The sequence below is a fragment of the Perna viridis genome, chromosome 2 (assembly GCF_037379345.1).
Source record: "Perna viridis isolate PV_CMFRI_1.1 ecotype Kerala chromosome 2, ASM3737934v1, whole genome shotgun sequence".
NCBI lineage: Eukaryota > Metazoa > Mollusca > Bivalvia > Mytilida > Mytilidae > Perna > Perna viridis.
This window is the reverse complement of record NC_142446.1, coordinates 48,499,796-48,526,808: the sequence shown is the minus strand read 5'-3', so window position 1 is coordinate 48,526,808 and position 27,013 is coordinate 48,499,796. Positions and strand designations below refer to the sequence as shown.

Sequence of the window (27,013 nt, the reverse complement as noted above, 5' to 3'; positions counted from 1 at the left end):
ATGTTGGTATCATGTTCCACTGTATAATGATATATCATAATATGAAAATTTATAAGTGTCTTTCGTTGTCTGAATTTGTGTATAATGGTACTTTGTTACTTTGTATGTATTATTTTAGTTACTTTATGTTCTTTGTTGTGCTTGTCTGTTTTCCGTGTCCCTTTATTACAGGTTACAGACCACCAATTCAACCAATGAGCATTTGGAACGTACGCAAAAATAGTCCTACGCAGAAATTACCCCTGTTCCTCATAGTGCTGTGAAAAAATTCCTCATCTTATTTTAAAAATTTAAACAGTTTCTGAAAGGAAAAACATTTCTGTACATTTTATAGGTGCATTTTGCTTCTTGTGATGTGAAGCCTAATCTCCATAATGATTTTTAAATATACCCCTATCTTGTGAAAACACTGGGATTTCCCATGCTATTTATAGACCCTTCACTTCCGGTGACCAGTACTGCACTGCAAGTCTGCTAACCCCACATGCCATTCTGAGGATTGTGAGCTGACATATGTAGAATCATGCTGATATATAGTCATCTGCAGGTTAAAGTTAAGGTAAAGTCCAGAGAAGCCATTGAATATTGTGAAATTAGCATAGAAGCCTATGGGAAGTGGCATTAGTGGTTTTTAGCCTACATTCTTTTGATTTCCGCTTGAATCTAGATTCCCTTGAATACTCTTTTAACGTGTTGAGACGGCCCTGAACGAAGACGATATTAGTTTCGCAGATTTACAGGTAGTAAAAATAATAGATTATTATATTGTATATGCACAAAAGGCTATTTATTAGAACAGAAAGTGTGATTATTTTGATTGTTATTTTAGTACATAATTTCGAAACTAAATCGATAAGACTTTTCTTCTCATGCGCAGTGCCCGTAGCGCGGCAAAACAATCTTGCAAATGGTCAATATCTGGCACTTCTCGTGCCATGGATAGAAGGGGTCAGAATGACCCCGAAACATTTCTTTTACAGAAACTCTGTTGTAAAATAACAGGTCTTTCTGAAGGTATTTTCATTTTGAACCAAATGTTTGTATAAAAATACTGAGAAATCATATATCAAACAAGTACAGACCAAAACATGCAAATCGACTGTATAGAATTGACCAAATAAACAATAACACTGCATTGGCACTTCCCAAAAATGTGTCTGTATGTAGACCACACTAAAGACTGCAGTTAATGAGACCAGACCAGTAAAGATAATAATATGAGGAAGGTGAAACAAACACTCAAAGACAAAGGAACATAAATTCAAATGTTTATGTTATTAATATTATTAACTTCCAAAATCATGGTAAAATATGTGATGATCAGGGACAAATATAAAACTGTGTCCATTTTAAGATATATAGTATTTATTGTTCTAATGTATTCCCCTAATAGTCTTGGTTTGAAATATGTATGGGCTGAAATGTCTGACATTCGTAAGCATACCTGTTAACCTAGTCTAACCTAAGATTTTGTGTGACAACATTATCAACATATTTTGTTATGTTATAAATGTTATAAATCAAATAAAACAGGATTTTAAATATTTTTTTCAAAACCATATATACATGACATATACAAATGAATCAACAAAATGAATTATACATGTATTCACAGAAGTGAGGATTGGTATGGCATGAAATAGATTTTGCCCTGTTCTCATGTTCATTACTGGCATGTCAATGAATCTGGTTTTGATGGACCTGCTTCCATCTTTTAAGATTGTGAACAAGAGTAGCAAAGAACTTCTTGGCACCCCTACCGTTGCTTTCATCACATAAAATACTGAATGGTTTCTGTTTACAGTTTTCAATCACTGTACGTTAGTAGCCTCAAGACTTGGTACAATAACCTTTATGATTTGGGTGCATTTAGTCCTTTTACATTAAAATTTCTCTTCAATTTTATTGTCAGATAATGTTTTTTTTTTTCTCAATGAGTAAGTAAAATTATTGGCCACACGGAACAGCAGGTTGTGTGTGGCCACAGAGTTCATAAATTTTAACATAACTATCCATTCAAAATTGTAAATCATGCTATTTGTTGATATGAACGAAGGTAACTATAGAGAGACACATGCTGATCAGCTGTTCCAAGCATTTTGACGATAAAGCGCTTAAGCAACCCACACGGTTGTTGACATAAACAATAATGGTGGACAAAAATTGATGAAAATTTGATAAATTCAATTACGGGAGGTTTTAACAGGAGGAATTCTTGAAACCGGGAGATTTATGCCTCCCGAAGGAAGTATGGGTTGTCATGGTCTGAAATGTCTGGGTCGAATTGTTTAGAATTGATAAGCAGATTACGTCATTTATGTAAAAATTATGGTGCAATGTTCATAGAAAAAAGCTAAGCTTGGGAGTGTATAACTTATTAGTGGAGGAACACTGTAGATGTTACAAACTTTCAGGAAAGGAACTAAATTTCTTTCCTTTCTTACTCTTCCAGTTACATGTACTCATTTAGAAGACTTTCAACAAGACCCTTTCCTGCTAATTGTGGGATACATTGAAGTCAATGAGCATGCTTAATATACACTTCCACGAGGGAAATTCTTTCATTCTGCCCAAGCCCTATCCTGTGGAAGTGTATATTGAGCATGCTCATTTATAAGTTCTTTGTAATAAACGACTCAAGTCAAGTTTCTGTTCCCTTGGCTCCCATTGGGATGTCTATGATTTTACACCTCGATATCAATGATAAAACTTAAATGGAACGAAACTGAATGTGAAAGTCATCTCGTCATGTTTGATTCCTTGTTAATTCTTATGCAGCATTCATTGTAACACTGAATTTCATTGGATATGGATCTTAACATCTTAAATTTCAGAATGTCAATTCCACAGTTGACTGTTCCAAATGTTTTAAGTCATGACAAAGCAAAGTTATTTCAAAAGATTTTTAATGATTATTTTGACAACTATATTTAACTGTTGCACTACTAGTATCAATCTAGATTTGATGCTTCAAATGCAATAGTTATCTCCTACACATTAAAATGTGAAATCTGAAAGACTTCTGAAAAAATAAGGTTACACCCTAATTTAATCTTAGAGGCTGCTTGGACCACTCAATTTCTTATGTGACGAAATGATATCTTAAGAATTTGATGTCAAAAACTGCCATGGCAGTCTCTGCTTTTGTTCTGCCAGCTTAATAGTGAAGTGTGAGAAAAATTTAAAAAGTTTGAAATAAGTGAAATTAAAAAAATAAATAAAAGGTAATGATGTGAACTGTCACAAATAAGTTGCATTAATACATGTAAGACTGTGAATGTAATTTTATTGTTAGTAAATTACAATAATGTTAGAATATAATTATTATTCAGGTTAATCAAAAGGGATATGGTCTCCCATTCCATGCGAATATACATTTTAGTACCAATTAACATATAGTATTAATAAGATGTATATCTTATAAGCTGTACCATGTATATTAAATTATTTGTTTTCAGATGCAATTTTACCAGTGCTCCAACATGCATTGAGAATTATTGGAAGGTAATTATTTACTGAGCTGACTCAACAAACTATATATTTAATGCATTTTTATTTTCTGTACTTTCCGTTTTGAATTAGTATTTTTGTCATGAAATTGTACACAAGTGAATTGTCTGTATCTATTGTCCAATTTTGAAATGTTGTTAAAATATTGTAAAGAAAATTCCTTTAGTTTTAGTCCTGATTGTTTAAATTTTAGGTGATTAGATGAAGAACCTTTATTCATATGTATCAGCTTGCTTGGTTTGTCAGAAGAGTTTTTAGAAGGCAGTTTTAAGTATCGATTTCATGAGATCAAAGTTCTAAATGCATGGACATGTACACAATACTTTTCACTAAACCAAAGAAAATGTATCCCAGTTATCTAGTTCTTACACAGTATTGAATCCAAGTAACTATCATATGGCTTTGGCATTCTATGTAAATAATAATTTTCATTGCAGTAAAGTTGATCCTTTAGTAGAAAGTGATGAAATACAGGTAGCAGAAAGAATCAAAAGAAGATGTAAGTAAATCAAAAACTTCTATACAGTTCACTCCAATGCCAGAATTAATACATATATGTTAAATGAATTCTGTTTTTTTCCTTTAACAATTTTAATTTGGTAATGACAATTAGTTAACCAGTAAACCAGTAACAAGGTTGGAAGGGAACAACACTCTTTAAAAAGAGTTCTTGATTCATAAAAAACTAGACCTGCTTTGTAGTAATCATTAGGCCTTAAAACAAAGTCATATCAGTTCTTTTAATACTTGTAAGACATTTAAAGCTACTTTTGAAATAAAATCATGTGAATATACAGTATTGTATTTTGACATTTATGGATATTTATCCAATTTACTGTAGTTCTCCATTCATAACAATTTATTTTATTGGGTAACAAGAAGTTTTATAAGGGATACTAAATTAAGTCCCAAAATTATATATGCCATGGAACGTACAAGTGGGTTTCTGCATTGATAACTTATACATCTTAGAAATTTTGCGATGAGTAAAGGAATAATTTATGCCAGTCTATTCAAAACATGTGTATTCATTTCACATTTGCCAAAAAAAAATTTTAAAATAAGACTTGTAAGAAATATTCATCATTCTGTTTGATTTTCAGTGGTACGAAGAGGACGGGAAAGTGATGCTGCTGTGTTTTCTGATCTTCACAGAAAACTTCAATCACAGGTATGTGTTTTTACAATAGATTTTTTTTTATGTCCCTTAGTTGGATGAATTCTGATAATCTTTTATAAACTTAAACTCATGGTATACCATTGATATTGGAGAACCATGAGAAAAAAAGAATAATCACTTTTCTTGCATAATGATTTTTTTGGGAATTTTGGCCTAAAAAGCAGAGATAAAAACAAGTGATTGATTTGATTAGTTAAAAAAAACCTCATAATAGATATAGAATTTGTTGATTAGCATATTTTGTTATTTCTTGGATTCTTAATTTCATAGATTCATTAGCCCATTGTAGTTTACAGTTGAAATTTAAGATTTTATTGGGATTTTAATTTGTGGTTTGACCAAATGGAGAAACCACAGAAATCAGTACCCTATGTACAAAAGTACTTCCACAGTACAGCGTTAAAAGCTATGTACTAGTGTGTAAAGTATTTAACTTTCATAAAGAAGTAAAGTTAGTTAAATTAGGTACGATTTATTTCAGGGTATTTTGCGGAACAGATGGGGTATTTTACACCTACTGTTATCTTTGGCAGACAGTGCTCCACGATCAGAACCAGCAGCCAGTAGTAGGGTATGGTTGTAGATTATTAAATTACACGTAATAGATTGACAGTGAAATTTTCTAGAATGACAGTTAAATTGTTAAACTTCTTTATTAGTGGATCCATACTCTTAGGCCAAAATTGTAATTAAGTTTGTTTTCCCTTACGCTACCTACCATGAATATTTGTCCTACCCAAATAATTGTATTGCCATTATACTAAAAAAACTAATTATAATTTTCAAAGCAACAGTTTCCATTTCTTTGATCATGGTTTTTACAGAACCATATGAACTCCTGAGAAAAACAAACATTTTCCCTACCTACCTACCTACCCAAAGCCAGGAGCTAGGGTTTGGTAAGGGGAAACAAACATTATTTTAAGTGTGGCCTTATTTTTTAAGTGGAGATTAGTTTGTTAATTTATACATCCACCTAAAAAACCAGGAAAAGCAGACAACAGGCAATCTTTTGTACAAAAGTATTTAGGAAGGAAACAATTCAAAATGCTTAATAGACAAAGTTTTTAGAAATGAAAGTGTCAGTGCAAGTTGGGTTAAACAGATACTTTTAGGTTGCTTTTTAGTTACATTCTAAAATGAAAAAGTACAGAAAAATTTCTTGGTGAAATTTGGGCACGATTTTACACTCACTATAATCAGTAAAAAAACTACTTGTGATATACTGGATTCCTAGGGAAACAAAAGTTGCTGAGAGTATTCAAATGGAATATTTCAAAAATTCATTAAAGCAACTTAAGATTAAAATAAAGAAAATGTGAATCAATCACCCTCTGCTTGATTTTACACCCCCCACTCATTATATATTGCAGTCTCCTTGTCCATCTATCAGTTAGTCCTTCCTTTACACTTATCTGTATTAGACACGTCAGCCTCTATAGAAGGGAATTCTTAGATATTTGGTGTATTGCTTTTGCATGATAACTTGTACCATGTCACCCCATTCCAGGTTCCTTGCTTATATTCTTCCTGTTTACTGCAGTGAAAGATATTAGCAGTAGACCTACGGACCGATTCTATGTAAAATCAAGCATGTCTATGATGAATTTGGCTCACTTTCCTTTGAAATCTACACTGTGGTCTACATAAAATCAAAAAATTAAGCTTCAAACACTGTTACTGGACAACTTCATGTGATCGAAAAGGTTGAGTGGGGGTATTCTTAGCACAATGTAGCATGCAACATCTTGTTTAGACAAAACCATACGTCAACTTTTGTTTCTTTTGATGTCTGTGTATTTTTCTGTTCCTGTCTTTTTAGCTCACCTGGTCAAAGGCCGTGTGAGCTATTCGTCAACACTTGGCGTCCGTCGTCATCGTCATTAACAATTATTCAAAACTCTTCTATTCTGAAACTACTTGACTGATTGGTAGGTTTAGCTAAATTCTGACAAAATAAAAGTGTTCAGCATGATGAAATCTATCTCTGGTTAAATTTTGGTTTTAATCCGTTAAGCCATGTTGGAGTTATTGCCCTTTTCAACAATTTTTGCTATTTTTATTGTTATTTCTTTAAAAAATCTTCTCCTCTAACACTACTTGACCAATTGAGACCAAACTTGTTATGAATGTTCCTTGGGGTATCTTGCATAGAACTGATGTGGGGATTTTTGATTCGTTGAAAAACATGGCCGACATTACGAAAAATAGAACATAGAGGTCAGACAGCAGATTTTTGCATATATCTAAAAAATCATTAGGTTTAGCTAAATTCTGACACAAGTAAAAGTATTTAACATGATGAGATATATTTCTTGTCAAATTTGGTTTTAATCCGCTAAGCCATGTTGGAGTTATTTTCCTTTTTCAACGATTGTTGCTATTTTTAATGTTATTTCTTTCAAAAATCTTCTCCTCTGATACTACTTAACCAATTAAAACCAAACTTAGTATGAATGTTCCTTGGGGTATCCTGCATAGAACTGGTGTGGGGATTTTTGATCCGTCAAAAACATGGCAGCCGTTACTAAAAATAGAACATATGGGTCAGACAGTAGTTTTTCGCATATATCTCCAAAACCGTTAGGTTTAGTCAAATTTTTCAATAGCTGAAATGATCCTTATTATTAGGACTACAAAAGTCTTCAGGGATAAAAGTTGTCAGATGACTCCTTGTAAGAGTTATTGCCCTTGAAAGGGAAAAAATACTTTTTTTTAACAGTTTTCAGTCAATATCTTGAAAACTATGATAAATTAAAAGAAACTTTCAATTGTTGAAATAATCCTTATGATAAGCCCTACCAAAGACTTCTTCAGTCAAAATTATTGGACAACTTCTTGTTAAATTTATTGCCTTTGAAAGGCAAAATTCAACTAGGTGGGCAATTCAGGCTCCTGGGAGACTCTTGTTCAGTTGAATTAGGGATATTTCATCTTTGTTTCAGTGATTCTCCGGCTGTTACTTTCTACAAATGTAGATTTTGATTTGCTTTAATGAAATCAAATTTATAGCCACATTTATGAGTACATTGTTTTTCTATATGTACCGAAAAATAACATTTCTATTCACTGATATATGATTATTAACGTGTTATTTTAGGGAGGCATTGGAAGCTCAGTGTTTGGTGTAGGTTTGACTTCCAATGCAACCTCAACTCCATTCAATCCAGCATTACGCCATCTACAACAGCCTTCACCACGCACAGGGGAGAGAACTGGTGATTTAACCTCTCTTCAGTCTATTACACATTCATCTGGAAGTAGTGGTATCAGTAGTATTCGCAGTGATGTACACAGTAATGATCCTACACCAATACCTCAGTCATTCTTGCCAGTGTAAGTGTTAGACATGGTTTTCTTCCTCTCTAAAGAGGTATTCTGCTTTCCTTAATCTAGATTTTACTGTTATGATCTCTTACTGTATACTTACTTCTTATTTTACCAATTTCTGCTTTGTTTTGTTGACCTCGTAAAATCAGGTCTGACTACAGTACTGTATGCATTTTTAAACACACAGTTGGGATTTACTCATTATTTTTACTTGGATGTGGTAATAACTCAAGCATGTGAATCAATCAGGAAAAGGGCAGTTTCTGTTTATAAAGAAGTTGAGGAAAGAAAAGAATCATAGCAGTAATACAATTTTATTATAATTTAGGTGACATATCATACTTAATTATAAAAACAATACAAAATGTATACATATTCCCTACAGCTGTTTGAAACATGATAAGATAATAAATCTGAGCTAAAATGAATTCAAATGAATAAGGAAACTAAAATTCTGCATGTGTTACTATAATCAATTCTCCTTACACATTGATTTGATGAATTATGAATTGCCCAGATATATTATCCAGGAGTCGCGCTGGGCTTCGCCAATGTCGCAATTTGCGACTTTTTATTTTATCTGGCGACAAAAATAGCCAGTTGATGATTTTCTTGGCGCCTAGGTTTTGTATACTAAAATTGACAGGAAGTTTATCAGCAACTGATATTCTCTCTAATTGTGTGTTGACACCTGGTGAGAGTTAATTGACTATGACCAATTTACGACTGAAGGCAATTAAAGGTAATTAGATCAGGCGACTGTGACTGACAATATCCTCATGGGAGGTGTCAATCAAATGTAAATACATTATTGAGCCAATCAAAACTCTCATCATCTGGTCAAAGGTAAATACAATTAAGGCCATGGGCACATGGCTATACACAAGTTTCACAGCCCTGTTTAACCATGTGATGCATTCAGAAACAGACTTACATAATAACAGAATAAATTAAATCCAATTAACAATGATTATCCCATCAGGAAGTGTCTAAATACTTCGAAATGAAAGAATTGGTAAAGAAAATGGATGACATTTGTTTACATTTCTGCCATGTGACTTTTTTGGCGGGAAAATTGGTAAGCAAATAGAATGGGGATTCCCCAAATCTAATTACAGAAATGCTATTCAGATATCAAGATAATTAAAGAGGGACACAGTTAATGGTCCATGGTACAAAAATGTAGTTTGATAGAAATTTTATCACTGGAAAAAAAGTATCAAGTTTGTTAAAAATAAAAAAAAAAAATTGGAATAATAATATAAAATCTTTGATAGAAGTAGAATACCTGTTTCTGGAGTAGTACTTTTTTATTTTATGCATACGGAAGTGACAGACTAGAGCAAAAAACCTGCTTTATACATGCATCAAGAGTGAATCTTGGGAATATGTATGTCATGAATGGAGAGATTATTTTGATGAATTGACAAAAATAATTCATCAGTGGACTTATACTGGCTTTGTTTTTTAAAAAGTATAATTTTTTTGGCACCCTTTGACTCTAATTTCTGATAACTGGTGACAAAAAATGGCAGCTGGCGATTTTTCTGGTGACAGAATTTTGGAAGCCAGTGCAGCCCCTGATCATCTTGTATTTGCAATGTATCATTCTACACCGGAAATTGTATTGCCCAGATATATTCAGTATAATATGATAAAACACATAGTGCCTGTAGTAGAGGGTGTTAAATTTAAATACCACACTCAGAAAATATATTGCCCTCAACTGAGTTTCATGTGATATATTAACTTTTATGTGGTGTTCCAAAGTTCCAGTCTCAAATAGGGGCACTATGTGTATAATATCAATACACCTACATGTATGTTATACTTGTAGCACCACATTTACCCATGTTGACCCAGAGAGAAGTAGCAGAAGTATGGGAAGCAGATTAGCATCCACATTGACTGATAGAGGTATGTCAGAGTCAGGGGTGGAATCATGATTTCAGGGTCGGGGATGTATATAGAATTAATGGTGAGGGAAGCAAGGCAAAACAATTTAGGAGGATAGAATTTGTGAAAAGTTAAGGTTTCGTGCTAAATAAAATAATTTCCAAATTTTTAGGGAGGGGCAAACATCCCCTTCGCCCCCACTCTGAATCCACCCCAGAAAGTCCTATAGAATTGTTTAATATGACCAGTTATCAATTTCAAGAAGATACAGTGAAACCTTTCTAAACCATACACTTTGAAAAGTCCCTTTATGTATTAGTTTAAATGTACTATTGAATTTTTGTTAACTGAACACTTATTTGAACTAACCAAATTTAAAGTCCAAAAGGTTTAGATCACTTCCACTGTAGTATGATATTAAACTGAGGTAATGTATAACTTTGTGACTTAAAAAACATAAGCGACACATTGATGGTCAGTACTCTTTGTTTTGTTTTAAAAGTCCACTACTAACATTAAGTTAATTTAATTGTAAAGTGTTACCTTTGAACTGGATAAAGATGGAACAAGATATATGACACATTTTTTCCATGTGGTATCTTTTTGAATTGTATACACTATTAAATTGCAGTCGTCTTATGACTAGTGATAGATCTGCCTCGGGTTAAGATTTCATCTACTTCATCCTATTGAATCACCTACTCCACCCATTAGTTGTTTCGTCCGTCCGTTACATTTTTCTGTAACAGATTTCCCAGCTTCTGTTAGAGGAATTGTTTAGGTATTTTGGTAAATAAATTTGGTTTGATAACTTGTACCGTGTCTGTCTATTCCAAGTTCTTATATCTCCTTCCTGTTTACCACATTACTTAACTTGACAGAAATGGTCAGGGGCATTCTATGCAGGACATACATGCCGTATTCAACATCTTGTTTGTGTTGTCATTTACATATTGTCCAAAAAATTCATTTGAAGCAAATTTTTGTTTTAGGTGGTGAATCAGCATTATTACCAAGAGGTGCAAGAGCTGTGATAGAGTCTGGTATTCCTGTATATAAAGGGGACAATAGTAAGTACACCAATGTTTGAGGTTCCAAGTTGTTATAATGACTGATATGATGTAGGAATGACAGATATGATGTAGGAAGGCAAAGCATCAAATGTAGATACATAAGAAGCAAAACAATTATTACCATATGCTTGCGAATAGAGAACATCCAAATTAAGGTTTTTATACAATGTTTACATGTTCTTGGGCTTGTAAGCATAACCATCTAAACCATTTATTGGATTATGTTGAAACTCAGTAGGAAGGTTAGGCATCATTTGAGGAAACAGCTTCGAAAAAGATAATCAGTGCCTTATATTTTTCATTAGATTTAAACTTTTATCCTTTCTAGCGTCCTATGAATTGCCAGAGTCTGAATTAATCAAAGATATTGTGTATACCTTCCAAGGCATCGATGGAAAGTGGATCAAGTTTGATCCTTCTAAAGATGCTTATAGAATAGACTCACAGGTAAGTGATGCATTCTGTTTGTTTTGTGACTTAAGGACAATGTCAATTTTGGAAATATTATTTATAGAAAAACTGTAAAAATATCTTAGTTTGGTGTTTATATTGGTAAGGGCTATTCCAGAAATAAATGTAGGGGGGGTGTTGGAAGGCACATATTATTTGACCCCACGATGCATACAGTTTTAATTGATTATTTTCTTTCATTATTAAGGCTAACTATCTTGAATAACAACCACCCATTAAATGTGAATAAAAGTTGCCTCCCGACCCCCCCTCCACCACACAATTATTTCTGGAATAGCCCTTAGGCAGGTGGAGAGATAGTTTTTTTACGAAATCAAGAAAGATAGAAAAATGACATGTACATTACTATTAAAGTCTTGTTAAAAAAATCTAACCATCATTGGATGTTTTGGGATAAAGTCCTTTTTTTTCTGAGTAAGAATTTTTATTTCCGCTGTGATGTCATACTCTCAGTTTGATTGGGTACACAGGCAAAATTATTTCACATGATTTTCACATGAATTTCACTTGATTTTCACCTGAATTGAGCAAATAAACTAAGTGACAGAGTTCACATGAAATTTGGGTGAATGGAGCCTTCACATGAAATTCACACGAAATGTTCACATGAAATTTGTGTTTAGTGAATTTCACATGAAAATCATGTTAATTTCATGTGAATTTCACATGAAGCTTGATGAACATGAATTTCACGTGAAAAATATTTGCCTGTGTAATGAAGGAATTTCAATAATCCCAAAACTATTCAGGACTACCATAACAATCTACTTAGATGGAAAAGTCCTTATTTTTCAATTGTAAATATCTTTGAATATTGAAATTAGTATTTAAAATGCTCTAGATTATCTTTTCAAAAGATTGTTTAAAAGAGGATTTCATGTAAATAAAGAAAATAGCTGCAACAGATTTTGAATTAGCTTTCTGGGTTCTACGTGAGTTAACCATAGGTACCTCAGCTTCCTGGGTTCTACGTGAGTTAACCATAGGTACCTAAGAAGTGTCACCCTGCAACACCTCCTAGATCTCGAAGTGCCCAGTTATTTGGAAAAGAGAATACTTTACCAAATAAACAATTAAAATATTCAAAATTGAAAAAGACTGGAGTTTTTATGGTTTACTTTGAGAATTGATTATACTATTTGAAAAAATTGAAATTCATATTGTTGCTCTTTTTTATAGGCATTCTTTGATACAGTGATATGATTTTTCAGGCTGGGATACCAAAAGCAATTAGACAGTTGGTAGGGAAACTAGCCGAATGTGGATGGTTATTTAAGAAGATCAAGTGTTATGTAGAAACCAAAAGTGTTGATAAGACATTTGGTCTTGTTGGCCAGGTAAAATGATATTCTGTGTTTTTATTGACAAAATATCAAGGAATCACTTTACACTTATACAAGTTTACATATACACTGACACCCATCTAAACCAAACCCTATTTTGAACTTTAAAAAGTGTAGACAGGTGTTCAGTTTATTGAGGTTTAAAATATGTTTATATTTATGTAAAAGGATGTTTTAAAGGTCTGGTGCAGAAAGGTTTTGGGAATTTTCAGGTTTGGTTTAGATACGTTTTTTGAGTTTTCAGGTTTGGTTTAAACACGTTTTTTTAGTTTTCAGGTTTGGTTTAGACACGTTTTTGGAGTTTTCAGGTTTGGTTTAGACACGTTTTTGGAGTTTTCAGGTTTGGTTTAGACATGTTTTGGGAGTTTTCAGGTTCAGTTTAGACACGTTTTTTGAGTTTTCAGGTTCGGTTTAAGACACGTTTTTTGGAGTTTCCAGGTTCAGTTATGACAGGTTTAAGTGTTATACTTTCAATGCAATAACACAAAGGATAGAATTGCCTTGAAAGAGTTGACACTTAAATATTATAGCATGGCTGAATGCATTTCTTAACATACTGGTACAAGAAAAGAACTGTCAGGGTGGATATAAAATTAATTTATAAGCAATAAAATCAGAATAGAATAAAAAGGATACAAATCATTTCAACATTTTCTTCTCATCTATGGCCAAGGGAAATATTTATATTTCACAAAATAGGAACTGCCATAGGCAAGATAAAAGATCATATCTTTTCTCTAATTTGTACAGAGTTTTTGTGCAGCATTACAGCAAGAATTAACAGAATACTACAGACTGATAGCAGTTTTAGAAGCTCAGGTAGCTATACACTATGTTGAAATTCATGTTCCTAAAACAAAATTAAGGACCAGGCTTGTATAGTCAAAACATAAACCTTATCTGTTGTGAATCATGCAAATCTAATTTATTTTCACATGTTCCCCTAAAGAATGTGCACTTCACTTTTTATGAATGTTTACTGTATAGAAACATGTTCTGTTCTTGATAATTGTATATACATGCAGGTAATTATTTCTCACTTTTCGAACTTAAACAGTCATGCTCAGTTCAGAAATTCTTTTAACTATACAACCAGCCCAAATATCTGAAAATTTCTATGAGACTGAAATATTTTTTTTGTCTGATATGTCAGACTTCCCTATAAGTTTCCACCATGATTGAATTTTCCTTCCATTATTAGTTACACCAGGAACATGACCAGGGTATAGGGATGGCAGTTACAGAATTGTCACTCAGACAGCTGTTTGTTTGGACTTTTGACCCATTGCATCGACTGAAAACATTAGCAACAGTAGTTGATGGATGTAAAGGTAAAAATTTAGAGGAAAAGAAAGTTTTCCTCTACTGTCTAGATGAAAGCGTTATTGAGTAACTTGCTTTATAGCTATGCTGACATTGAAGAAGTGTTTGCTACATACATACAATTCAATTCAAAGCTCTGTCTAAATTTAAAACATCGATCTTTATAGGGATGGAGCAACATTGGGGTTTTCTATATATATAAGGGGTCTGTAACATGAATATATCTTATTTGCTGTAAATAATTCAGAACCAATAGTTTGATCTTTTAAACCGTGGGCCCGAGCAAATGCTCTATGAAGTCTCACATATTCCCACTTGTCGAGACATCACCAAAATAACAAAGTCTTTGAATATGATATGAAATCATATTCTGATATCAGAAAATGTATGCAGTTCATAAAAAAAACAATTTTTCATATCACAACATAAATGTTAGTAAACATATTTGGGATTGTTTTTGTTTAGGTAAAAAAGGTGGAGCATTGTCATCATCAGTGTATTCCTACATGTTACATGGAGACCCATTCATAGCATCACTCATCAAACATATTCTTACAATGGTAAGTTACTGTTGGAAATTATCTTTTTAATTTGTGTGATTTTTTTATTGTGTATTTCTGATGTTGCCATTTTGCAATTTACTGATCTTTATGCCACCACCTTTTGGTATCTTGGAGATTTAGTTTTATTTCCATCTTAGTGGATGTATGTCTAGCACATGCATTTTTATCAGCTGAAACAATAGAACAATTTATATGAAAAAGTTGAAATCATGTTATGTGTTTTCAGAATGATTGTTTGTACAGTTTCTGGATTTTGCCTTGATCACTGACTCGTCAGCATCTTGTTTATCAGATTAGCAGTGTACTGTCTAAGTGATAGGCAGGGATATAATTTCTCCTTTAATAACCTTAGTCATCAAAGCACTCAGACAATATGCAAAAAATTATATTTATATTTCTGTGAATGTAATAGTTGTTTAGATCAGAACTAGAATTAGATGAAGAAGTTTCTATACTTAGTTTGGAATTGTCTGTATTAACTACCCATTATGTACATCCCATGTCTGTTTTTGGGTATATTTTAAAGCTTTTCTTGAATGTCCAAAGCATCTTGGTTCACATTTCCATTCTAATGTGTACTTTAGAAAATACACTTAATTTCATGGTACTTACTGAGGATTTTTCAGTAAGGTTAATGGATTTGCATGTAAATATTCCTTTGTATTATATACTTTCACATCCATCAATAATTGTAAAATAACCACCCAAGATATTTTGTAGGTTGCACAGCCTATCTACTGTACATTAGTGAGATGGATATATGATGGAGAGTTGGAGGACACTCATGATGAGGTGTGCAGAGGTTTTATTCATTATTTTTAAAATTTTCTTTTTCTTTTTTTTTTTTTTTGGCGATTCAGGTACCTTTTTGTTTAATAGAGGTACTTTTCATACTAATCTTTCATAAAAAATAATTGAAACAAAGTACAGGGTTCCACCTGGTATGTCTCATCTGCTTTTTCTCTTTCAAGTAAATTTTACCTACATACTTTTTATAATGCTAATACATATTCAGGCTTTATTTTTTTTATCCTGTGAGCATTCCAGGACCATTTACAAAAAGAATTCATCTAGAAATTCATAATTTTCTTACTACCTCTGTTGCAAAGTTGTCAGATGATATGTTCATTTCTAATCTAGGTAAGACAGAGACCAAGTAAAGATTATAGTCATTTCGAGTTATAAACAAAAAAAATAAAATAAAACCATGGAACTTTGGTCTATTAAGTACCAGTCTTTAAAAATTAGCAGGGAGGTGATTCATGTTTGTCAAAAACCCTACAAATTCAGTTTTATTTCTTGTTCGCAAATAGTTACTGATCAATATTACCAGCCTTAATTTTTTTTTCATTTTGTGGTTGAAATATGAAGATAAAAATTATATAGATTGTACATGAAATTAGAACTTTGCAAGAGTTACTGTTCTTGATTTTGTTTGATTTGGTAGATTTTAATAGGAGATAAATGTCAGATTTTCTCAGAAGTGCAGATCTGAGTACAGAAATAAATATTGCTATATAAATATATAACATATGTAGATTGAAAAGGTGTTGTTTGATTAGTGGGTTTTTCTACACCATGAATCACTTTACTAGTTGCAGTGTGAATTTCATGTGGACTGGAACTTAAAAGTATCATGTGATTAACTCCACAAGAGATTGAACTAGCTAAAAATATACCTGAACACTCTCACAATAAAATAGGTAATATGAGGTGAAAATTTTGCATTGGGGTAATTTGAAACTTTTTTTATGATAAGGCGAATCGTTTCAGTTTTTTGTGGCATCAGATCCTACAGTTAAGAATGACAGACTTTGGCATGATAAATATAGCTTGAGGAAGTCAATGATTCCAAACTTTGTTACCACAGACCAAGCTCGGAGAGTAAGTAACACCTTAATTTCATCCTTTTAGATTTTATGGCAGATTGCATTGGATTTTCTTTTACCAATTTTCCATATTTTCTATAAATTTTGACAGCAAATTATACTCTAGTGATTGTGAATAGTTCATATGTTAAAATCACACAAAGTTCACGATTTATGGATCATTTTCATTGAATACAGCCAAAACATGGATTGTCTTAAAGTTGCATTAACAGTTCAGAGATTGACTGATTTCATATTTTACAATTCTGAATTTTATCATTCTAAACATTGATTTCCAGTATATATACAGTCGACTCCACTTAATCGCATATCGCTTTATTGCATATTTCGGTTATTACCATAATTTTCTCCTGCACAAAACCATTTCCTATTATTCTATTAGGGAAAAAATCGCTTATTTGCATAGGCCTTGCAGGTGCATTTCGGTTTATTGCATAGAGAATTTTGCCTCATCCAGGTAAAGACAGGTTTTCCCAAATTCTTTTTTAAGCCTTCGGGTCATAAATATGTCAATCATATTTATTGTTGTAAAAACTAGATTATCATCAATCAGGAGGTGTTAATAATGGATTAAAAACATAATGGACATAAAAGACAATTTAAATGATTTCTAATTATATTAAAATATGCAAGCACCTAGGTCAACAATGACTTCTGACGACATGCCAAACATCACCTTATGATGCGGCTTGGGGTATTTTTTGTCCCTATTTAAATTCTTCCGACTACAAATGATTATAAATGAAAATTTAATTTTCTTTAATGAGCTGAACAGTTTTTAGTGAGCTTTGGTTACTAGGCATAAATATCAACAGAAAAATAAAAGTCATAATTCATTCAGTACAATGTCTAATGGAATTCAACTACCCTAAGGTGCCCCATACTATCCACACTTCATAGGAATATATTGAGGTCAATGACACGTATAATACACAACTATCAGTGTACAATGGTGATTGAACAGAGGAATAAAAACGCACAGACCATTTCAAAAGCCCAGAAACTGCAAACATTGATGAATATTACACTGAATCCTGGCTGAAATATGAAATATGGGATTTTCTTTCATAGAAAGGTCAGGAAATTACTTGACTATTTATAGATGAGAAACACGTGGTTTTACTTATAAATACACACGATGTAAAGAAGGTCAATAAACAAGACAAACACAATATATATTATTATTTATTGATAAAAGAACAATACAATGTGAAGGTCTATAACAATTAAATACCAGATCAGAAATGTTAAACAATGATATCCCTGGTTGATCCACAGTATCGTCGTCTTACCTGAACTCACACTTCCGGTAAAATCGTAATTTCGGTTATAAGAATAGCCCAGTTATTTGCATAATTTTTACTGGCAAATAGGCTATGCAATTAAGCGGAATCTACTGTACTTCTGATATTTCCATTCCCTTGTTGTTCTTCATATCTCATCCCTGTTATTTTCAATCTGTGGTGGATATTGCAGTTGATATTCTTTCAGAAAATACTAAATGTCCTTTCATAATATTTAATATGCACTATACTCGACATCACATACAGCACATTTTCGATTTGAAGCTCTATTTTTTAAACTGTCAGGACTTACCGCTAGAGTTGTCTCTCTTTTATTTAATCTGAAGATAGTTCGCATATATGCATGACGTGATTGTTCCAACGAGTCGTTTACTGGCAGAAATCGTGCGTAACAAATCCTTACGGGAAAATCCTATACTAATATCCGCCATGTTGGTTTCTACGGGACGATTTGTTTACAAACGAAGTTCGTAAGTTCCTGTCGAACTCTGGTGACAGTCGTCTGCTTGATCAACTTCTGTGTTGTAAGATGTTCGCGTAGAATAAATCCGAGATATCCGAATTAGCGTCAAAATGCATTTTGGGTTCTTCGGTTTTTGGACAAACCATTTAAATGTAAACAACATCTCCTAGCAACCCAATCACCGTAAACATGGCCGACTTTTGACAGTGTAAATATTGGGACCGAGAATTAAAATCTGACCGGAATTTAACAATTCAATGTTTAGGGAGAAGCCGTTTGGCTAAACGAATGGGCAAGTCATTTAAGACAATTTAAACGACGGTAGGTGTCAATAAAGTCTTAGAAAATATTTTTATTCAAATTTTAACAGTATCTTATTTATGTGATGCCGAGTATAATTATATAGAATTGAATATTATCAAATAGTTCAAGAATATCAGTCATTAGGAAAAAATGCATAACATATTAGCTTGATTCATTTTTGGCTTTTTTATTATATTTTAATATTTTTGTTTATTTACAGATATTATTGACAGGAAAATCTATCAACTATCTACGACAAGTTTGTAAAGATACAGCTCCAATCAAGGGCAGGGAAAAGAGTATTGAGATAGATAGAAACAATGGTAGGGTAACATTTTGGTTGGGGAAAAAATGATGTTAGCCAAAGTCCAGAATCAACGTTCATCAAATCAAAAATATCATAGTGTGCAAGTGATGTTTTGACACAGATTAAAGTTTATTTTTCAAATGTTTTAAGTAGCTGTCTTAGTAAGAATCATGCAAAATCTGAAAAATGTGATACAACCCATAAAAGGCTACATATTTTTTATTTTTGTAACTAGGTTGCTTTATGGGTCTATACTATAAAATGTGTAATTATTCATTCAAATCTTCCTGCTCTTAGAAGATAATCAACATTGAAAATGCAATAGATTCTGTTGTATTTGAGTGTCATTTACAGAATTATCTCCCTTAATTTTGAAATTTACAGTGCATTCTATATAATTTTTATCTCATATGAACACAGGTTATATGAAAAACTGAATATTAATTTCTGTTTACTATGGCAATTCAAAGAGAATATCAAAAATAAAAATATGTAGGCTTTCCAACCATGAATCACATTTTGCATGATTCTTAGCTGGAGTGCTTCATAAGAGGAAAATAAATGGGACACATCTACTCCTGGTTATGTTCAATTACAAATTATGCTATTTATACAGATAGAGACAAATTCTACTAAACTATACTATTATGACATTTTATTATACATATCTTTTAGCTGAGGAAATTTTTATGCGTTTTTTTTTTTAAATCAGATCTTCCCTTAAAAATCACATTAAAATACTGTTATTTAATTTTGTTGGCTTTAATAACCAAATGCCAGAAACATTAGATGATGTAACTCGTGTACTGAACAAATTCTACTCCTCTGATCATTGCATATTTTTGTCACTCGTTATAATATTTTGACTATTCACTCTTTCCTATTTAATATCCTTTAGTTATTGATTTAAAATGTAGAATGTAGAAACGCTATGTGCCAATATCTTCTTTACTTTTATGTAGATGCGTTGACTATTTTACAGCTAGTTTAAATAGACCAGTTCCAATTTCAATACAAAACTAGCTAGGTTAGTGAGTAATTTAAATAGCTCTCTAGATAGAAATCTGCCCTACATCATACCCATGTGTCCTACTTAACTTCCAAAGAACACTTGTGTGATCTTTTGGACACTGTCTTTTAATTTTGAATAATAATGAAGGGCAGATTTCTACCTAAAATTCTAAAAGCCTACCTAAATTTGTATTGAAATTGGAACTGGTCTATTTCAACTAGTTGTAATTGATTTCAAACCTTCCTTCCAAATGTTATGCTATTTCAGCTTATGTGATGTTTATGCAAGATACTACAACAGAATTTAACAACATGATAGATGAAACTTATAAAGAAACAAGTCTACACCTTCTAGATGTTCTTCACGAAAAGTACAAGTTTCTGGATCATCTAAAGGTTTGCACAATTTATAGTTATAAGCTTGCTAAGGTTTTGTCAAGAAAATACCTTTGTTAAACTGATATGTTAACTATTGTTTTGGTTTGAAGTGTTTTCTTATGACTTATCACTGTGAAATATCAAATGAAAGTAGATTGAAAGAGACAATAAAACATTTATATAAATTTATTAGGAAAAAATTGTATGGAATCTATGAAGTTTTAAAAGTAAGAGAAAAAATTAAGAAAATTAATGTATTTGTGTTGATTGACAGAATTTTTCATACCAGATACAACTTTGCACATATGCAGGGGCAGTATTCTAGGATTAAAAAAACATTAGGTGTCCATGGGAAAACTCTAAACCAGTATTAACTTTCCCACAATTGAAGTTTGCTTTCCAAACTTAACAAATCCTTTAAAAATTCTAACTTTCTATTTTCCAAAGGGAAAGTGCAGTGTAATGAACAACTTTCCTACACCTAAATTTGGCGGGTGGTGGGAATTTGGAACCCTAGAACACTGATGGTGATATTTGATTCATTTTGAAAAGAAAAAAAGCCTCTTTTGCAATGGATGCAAGTTGATAATGACATAATTATTTTCTTAACTAATCTTGTTATTTTAAGGCAATGAGAAGATACTTACTGTTAGGACAGGGTGATTTCATTAGACATTTGATGGACTTACTTGAGTAAGTATGAAGAAGGTTTAGTCAAATTCTGTTAATCATAATTATAGTTTTTACTGTTTTTGCAGCATTAGAAAATTCTAAAAACAGTACAGTACAAATATATCTTTATATTAGATTTTAGTGGAATGTCTTTCAGGATAAAAGTGTGATCACTTTTGTGTTTTATTGTTTTCCTTTTTTTTATTTCAGAGTTATGGGGCCTTATGCAAACAAAGAGGACTAGCAATTATGAAAATTGTTTAGGTTGCAAGTTTGTAAACGAAAACCTTCAAAAATATTGTTAGATCTCAGTTTTTCATTTATTGCTGTTTAACTTGAGTTATGAATTAAATTAATAAAGGATTTCAATTATTTTAGAGAAGATTTGGCTAAACCTGCTGGCAATCTATATCTACACAACTTGACTGGCATTTTAGAGACAGCCATCAGAGCAACAAATGCACAATTTGATGATTCAGATATACTGAAACGATTAGATGTTAGATTGTTAGAGGTTAGTTGATTGTCTCCTATAGACCATTATAAGCATTACATAAAGTTCCAATTAGGCTGTTTCAAATTAAGTAAAACAAAAGGGATTATAAGGCCCTACCAAACCAGCAATCAAGATTTACTCTTACCTGTCAGAAGAACCTCTCAGTTTTTTTGTTTTTTGTTTTTTTTTATGCCTGAAGCCTTAATGCAAATGCTATAATTTAATGGCTTTTGGAAATTTTCTTATCTGAGATATAAGAATAACAATAAGTAACACACTGGGCACATTTTAGTATCCCTATTTATGGTTACAAAACGTGTGTGGTTGACTTGTAGGAAGTTTTACCTGCCATTGACTGTTATACTGAATAATCAATTCCTAAAACCGACCTTTACAAACAAAATGAAGGAAAGTCCTGAAGATTTCACATTATGATATATAGACTGAATGGATTTGTTTGTAGGTTTCTCCAGGTGACACTGGCTGGGATGTCTTCAGTCTAGATTATCACGTCGATGGTCCTATTAGAACTGTAAGTTGCATTGTTATTTTATTTTGGGATTGTAAAAACAATTTTTTTCTATTCAATTTATATATGCCCAGGCTTAATAACTGTTTTAATGTTGAATCTGTGTTATTTGTATCTTTAATAATGAATGACAAAATGAAAGTTATACTTAACTGAATAGTAATAACTAGACAAAGTCTGTACCTCCCTATTCATATCTAATCAGATCAATGCACATCAATAATATGTGCCCATACTTGTAAGGTAATTGATCAGAAAGAGTGAATTATAGAAGAGGGCCAAACGATGCAAATATTTTACCTGTTTATTTTTAGCACCAGTAAATCCTACCAGTATATATATATCCCTTATTGACTAATTTGTACCTGATTTTCTAAATAATCTGTGACTTCATGAAATTTTGGTGCAACAAAGCTGTTGATTAGTATAGAAATTCAGAGAAAATATATACTGCCTACAAGAATATTAAAATTATTTTTATTTATATAGGTTTTCACTCCAGAATGCATGATTATGTATTTGAGAGTGTTTAATTTTCTGTGGAGGGCCAAGAGGATGGAATATATTCTTGCCATGATCTGGACGAACCAGATTTCTAATGCTAGAATGCTGAGGGCAATCCCAGGTAGGTTGACCGTTATAAATAAAATTATATAACTTAACTGTTAAGTTTGTTATACATCAATTAACAACTTGGTTCTTGTATCTATAATGATCTTAAAGTTCAGAGCTTTTACTTGAGAAATGTGCTCCATTACAATCAATTTCACTCTTTTAAAATAATTTTAAATGAAAATAAAGCAGAACTTATTGTTTTGCAAAGTACTTTGGGGAGTCTGTAAAGTGGGCATATTTGTGGGTATCAAGGTATTTAAAAATGATTAGCATTAAATAGTGTAATAAATCAATCTTTCACAGTTTTCTGTCCACGTGAAAGTTAATAGGAGTAGAGTATGTCGTAAAGAATTATCAGTTGCTGCTAATGTTTTACTTGATCTTTATTCACAGAGCTGACTGGTATACTACATCAATGTCATGTCCTGGCTGCAGAAATGGTTCATTTCATCCAACAAGTACAATATTATATAAACTTTGAGGTAAGCAGTCTTGTCATTTACATAATTCAGGGTGATTTGAAGAAGGGTTTTCTGGCTTTATGGACGCATTTTGTATGGGAGCCTACGGAAATATTCAGCATTTCAATTGGGCATTAGAAAAAAAGATGGACCTTTGAAAAATTTCAATTGACAAGAAATCTCCTAATACTGTCATAAGGGACAAATAAAAAGTTTATTTTGGTACATTATCAAGGGGCCTAACCAATAAATGACCAGTTTAATTCCATCTCAACATATTTTCACGTAAAATTGAGAGGACCCATCCAAAGATAATCCCTGAATTAGGGCTGTTCCAGTAAAACATACATGGGACGGGGGGGAAGGCACTTAAAAATTGGGGTAACTTCCCATAGAAGCGATACTTTTCCATTCCTACCCACCCATAGAGGTAAAAACCCAAGTTTTACAGGGGTCGCGGTGGGCTGCTCCAATGTAGCAATTTGCGATTTTTTATTTGGTCTTGCGACAAAAATAACCAGTTGGCGATTTTCTTGGCACCTAAGTTTTGTATATTAAAATTGACAGGAAGTTTATCAGCAAGAGATAGTTTCTCTAATTATCAAATTATGTTGGCAACTGGTCAGAGTTAACTGACCATGACCAATTTACGACTGAAGGCAATTAACGGTAATAAGACCAGACGACCGTGACAGCAATATCCTCATGGGAAGTGTCAATCAAATGTAAATATATTATTGAGCCAATCAAAACTCTCATCATCTGGTCAAAGGTAAACACAATTATGGCCATGTGCACATGGTTACATACAAGCTTCACAGCCCTGTTTAACAATGTGATACATTCAGAATAAATTAAATCCAATTAACAATGATTATCCCATCAGGAAGTGTCTAAAACACTTTGAAATTAAAGAATTGATAAAAGAAAATGGATGTGACTTTTTGGCGGGAAAATCGGTAAACAAATAGAATGGGGATTCCCAAAATCTAATTAAGGAAATACTATTCAGATACCAGCCCCGTGCAGGTCCGGGTGTTAAAAGAATATGCCTGCAGCAGCGCTAAGCTTGTCATAAAAAGCGACTAAATAGTGCTCAGAACCCTAGCCGATGGCTAGGGCGCTCTACCCACAGAGCAACTGGGATGTGTGCCCCAGGTGGTGGAATGGGGTACCCCTGGCGTGTTACATGCTGGGGTTGTCAGGCTATAATACGGAAAACCTGACCGCAAACCATAGTGGTGCACCGTGTTGGGAAAGATGCCACGTTCCTCGCACATTACAGAACCCTACTGTGGTATTCTCCCAGAGTAGGAACCATAGGGCTCTGCCACAGGAGGCTAAATTGCCTGACCATACCCAACTCTCCATATTTCCAGTGGCAATCAAAATTTGTCGACCTCATTGTCCGTGTGTCCCATCCCTTTTTCATTTCATCATTATTTCATGTTCATTTTATCATCAATTTCATGTGCATCGTCTGAATATAGCTGAAATATTGCTGCTCGGACGTTAAACCCCGACAAACAAACAAACAAACTATTCAGATACCAAGATAATTAAACAGGGACACAATTAATGGTCCATGGTACAAAATGTAGTTTGTTAGAAATTTTATCACTTGAAAAAAAAAAGGAATCAAGTTTGTTAAATTAAAAAAAAAATCAAATTATATTGTAAGATAAATTAGACCATAAAGGACATTGGTGAAAATGCTTTAAAATCAGGGACTATGTGAGAATAGTAATAAAGTCCTTGATAGAAATAAAATACCTGTTTCTGGAGTAATACTTTATTTTATGCATATGAAAGTGACAGACTAGAGCTAAAACCCAACACAATTGAAAAATTACCTGTACTGTTGACGATATAGAAAATTTTAAAAAGAATTGAACTGACAGAAATAACTGACATATTGAATAAACAAACATATGCAACATGCAATTGTTTACACCCATGGTCAACCTGTCAACTTGAAAATATTTTTAAAATTAATTGTACAAAAGAAAATAATTATTAACCAATGATTGGCTGTCCATGAAATGGTGATAGATCCAATCGGGATCCAATTTCTACTTATAAATGATCATCATCCGACAACCCTGATCTTCTGAATGATCACAAATAATTACCTGAGGTATATCTGAGGGTTAATTACGACAGGATGTGGTAAATGAAGATGACACTTCTTAATTGGCTTGGTGTAATTTATTAACAAAAGTGTAATTTTCAGATAATTATAAATGGGCACAAAGGGGGTAATATGGCACAGGGGCGGGGCGCTGCGCCCTTCATTTTGCCTAGCTAAGACACTGATTAAAAAACATATATATTCGCTGTTTTGCCAATTTGTTGCATGTTATAGTGCTCCAGCTAGAAATTGAAAGGGGCAGGGTGCTATTGAGCAGAGGGACATGATGATGTTGCATATATTCATGTATAGGCTTATGCTTTTACCTCTTGTGCATTCACATATCTGTACATTATTATTATTATTATTTCATGTATTAACATTCATTTTTATGCACACATATCCTCTTTTCAATGCATAGCTAAATCTTGATTTTTGTCTTGTCTAAGAGCAAATTCGAAGAAGGCCAGAATGTAGGGATTACCTTTCTGGTATTCGCAGTTGTGAGAGTATTTGTCCATAGCAAATTTTCAACAACCACTTTATATCACAGGTTGATGATAGTATCCAAACTGTAAGTGCATTGTAAAACAGATTTCAATGTTGCATTAAAACAGTGTTCCTGTTCATATTCATTATTTGATGGAAAAGTCTGTTTTTTAAGGTATTGGAGTGTTCTTGGGATGAGTTACTGACCAAGGTTAAAGAAGCAGAGGACTTGGATAATATTATAGCAGCTCATCAGAAATTCCTGGACACTATCACAGCAAGATGTCTCCTTGATGAACAGTCCAGGGTATACTGTCTATTATTACTTAAACTACCAAAACATTACTGATGAAGTTTGGAAAAAAGGGTTGAATAATTGTGTGTTCTACCTCTACTTTAAATATATAAATAGGAGATGTGGTATGCTTGACAAATGCCATGCAACGAACAATTTAAACTTCTATAGGTGGTTGGTATATAGTAGCTGCGAAATCGTAGCTCTTGATCTTTTTTTTTTTGATTTTGCAATCTAGAGCTACAAATTTTACTCCTTAAAAAATTTGCGATTATGATGACCTTGATCTATCGCACCTATTTTTCCTTCGTATCGTGGATATGTGCTTCGCAGGCTGTCAACACATACATATGTAGTTGTTTCGTTTTGTTAAACATTTTTCTACCACATTATCTTAATAAGCATATATGAATATTCATATCTTTCTTATTGTAGCTCAAAATAACAGAGAATATGTATCGCCTATCGCCGCCATATTGGTTTAAGCGAGATCCCTTTTTGCGGTCACGTGACAAATAAAAATAGACCGCATTCCGACAAAACATGTGTTATTGTTTACAACTAAGATACACTTTTTTCCATAAAAATTTAGACTCGTAGACTTTTTTCTATTATGGCATACTTAAGATATTGATAAAAATCTTAACCTTCAATTGTTGTTTTCCTTGGCCATGATCCCTGCCGCTTTCAACCCAAAACTTGTAGCTTTGGCTATTTGATCGAGCCCTTCAGTGGTGAAATAACTATGCATATTTTTGTTGTTGAACATTGAAGGTCATTAAAAAACAAAGGCAACAAATAAAAGCAAATGCTTTTACCAAACCCTGTTGGAAAAATTCCAACACAGCTTTCTCCATTAAGAACTTTTGAAATTACATTAGCTTGTTCTTCTTTCAGTTCTACCTTAAAATCATTTTAAAATTTATCACTGTACCAAGTTTTGACCCTTTTGGAATCCATATCCATAATAGACACAATGTC

The 27,013-nt window shown here is 32.7% G+C and overlaps 1 protein-coding gene across 1 annotated transcript in view; it reads left to right on the top strand.

Moving 5' to 3' along the window:
• The first annotated feature begins 804 nt into the window (after positions 1-804).
• Positions 805-27,013, top strand: part of LOC148625497 (gamma-tubulin complex component 3 homolog) — a 31,200-nt gene continuing 4,991 nt past the window's right edge. Inside the window, exons 1-23 of the mRNA XM_088569085.1 lie at positions 805-1,014; positions 3,459-3,504; positions 3,948-4,009; positions 4,614-4,681; positions 5,172-5,261; positions 7,791-8,026; positions 9,858-9,937; positions 10,909-10,986; positions 11,318-11,436; positions 12,672-12,797; positions 13,554-13,622; positions 14,005-14,134; positions 14,592-14,686; positions 15,410-15,481; positions 16,463-16,573; positions 18,869-18,971; positions 20,235-20,362; positions 20,973-21,037; positions 21,395-21,530; positions 21,976-22,044; positions 22,531-22,666; positions 23,050-23,138; positions 25,913-26,044. Of these exons, the coding sequence (XP_088425211.1) occupies positions 870-1,014; positions 3,459-3,504; positions 3,948-4,009; positions 4,614-4,681; positions 5,172-5,261; positions 7,791-8,026; positions 9,858-9,937; positions 10,909-10,986; positions 11,318-11,436; positions 12,672-12,797; positions 13,554-13,622; positions 14,005-14,134; positions 14,592-14,686; positions 15,410-15,481; positions 16,463-16,573; positions 18,869-18,971; positions 20,235-20,362; positions 20,973-21,037; positions 21,395-21,530; positions 21,976-22,044; positions 22,531-22,666; positions 23,050-23,138; positions 25,913-26,044 (2,385 nt within the window). The 5' untranslated portion in view covers positions 805-869. The remainder of the gene's footprint in view (positions 1,015-3,458; positions 3,505-3,947; positions 4,010-4,613; positions 4,682-5,171; positions 5,262-7,790; positions 8,027-9,857; positions 9,938-10,908; positions 10,987-11,317; positions 11,437-12,671; positions 12,798-13,553; positions 13,623-14,004; positions 14,135-14,591; positions 14,687-15,409; positions 15,482-16,462; positions 16,574-18,868; positions 18,972-20,234; positions 20,363-20,972; positions 21,038-21,394; positions 21,531-21,975; positions 22,045-22,530; positions 22,667-23,049; positions 23,139-25,912; positions 26,045-27,013) is intronic.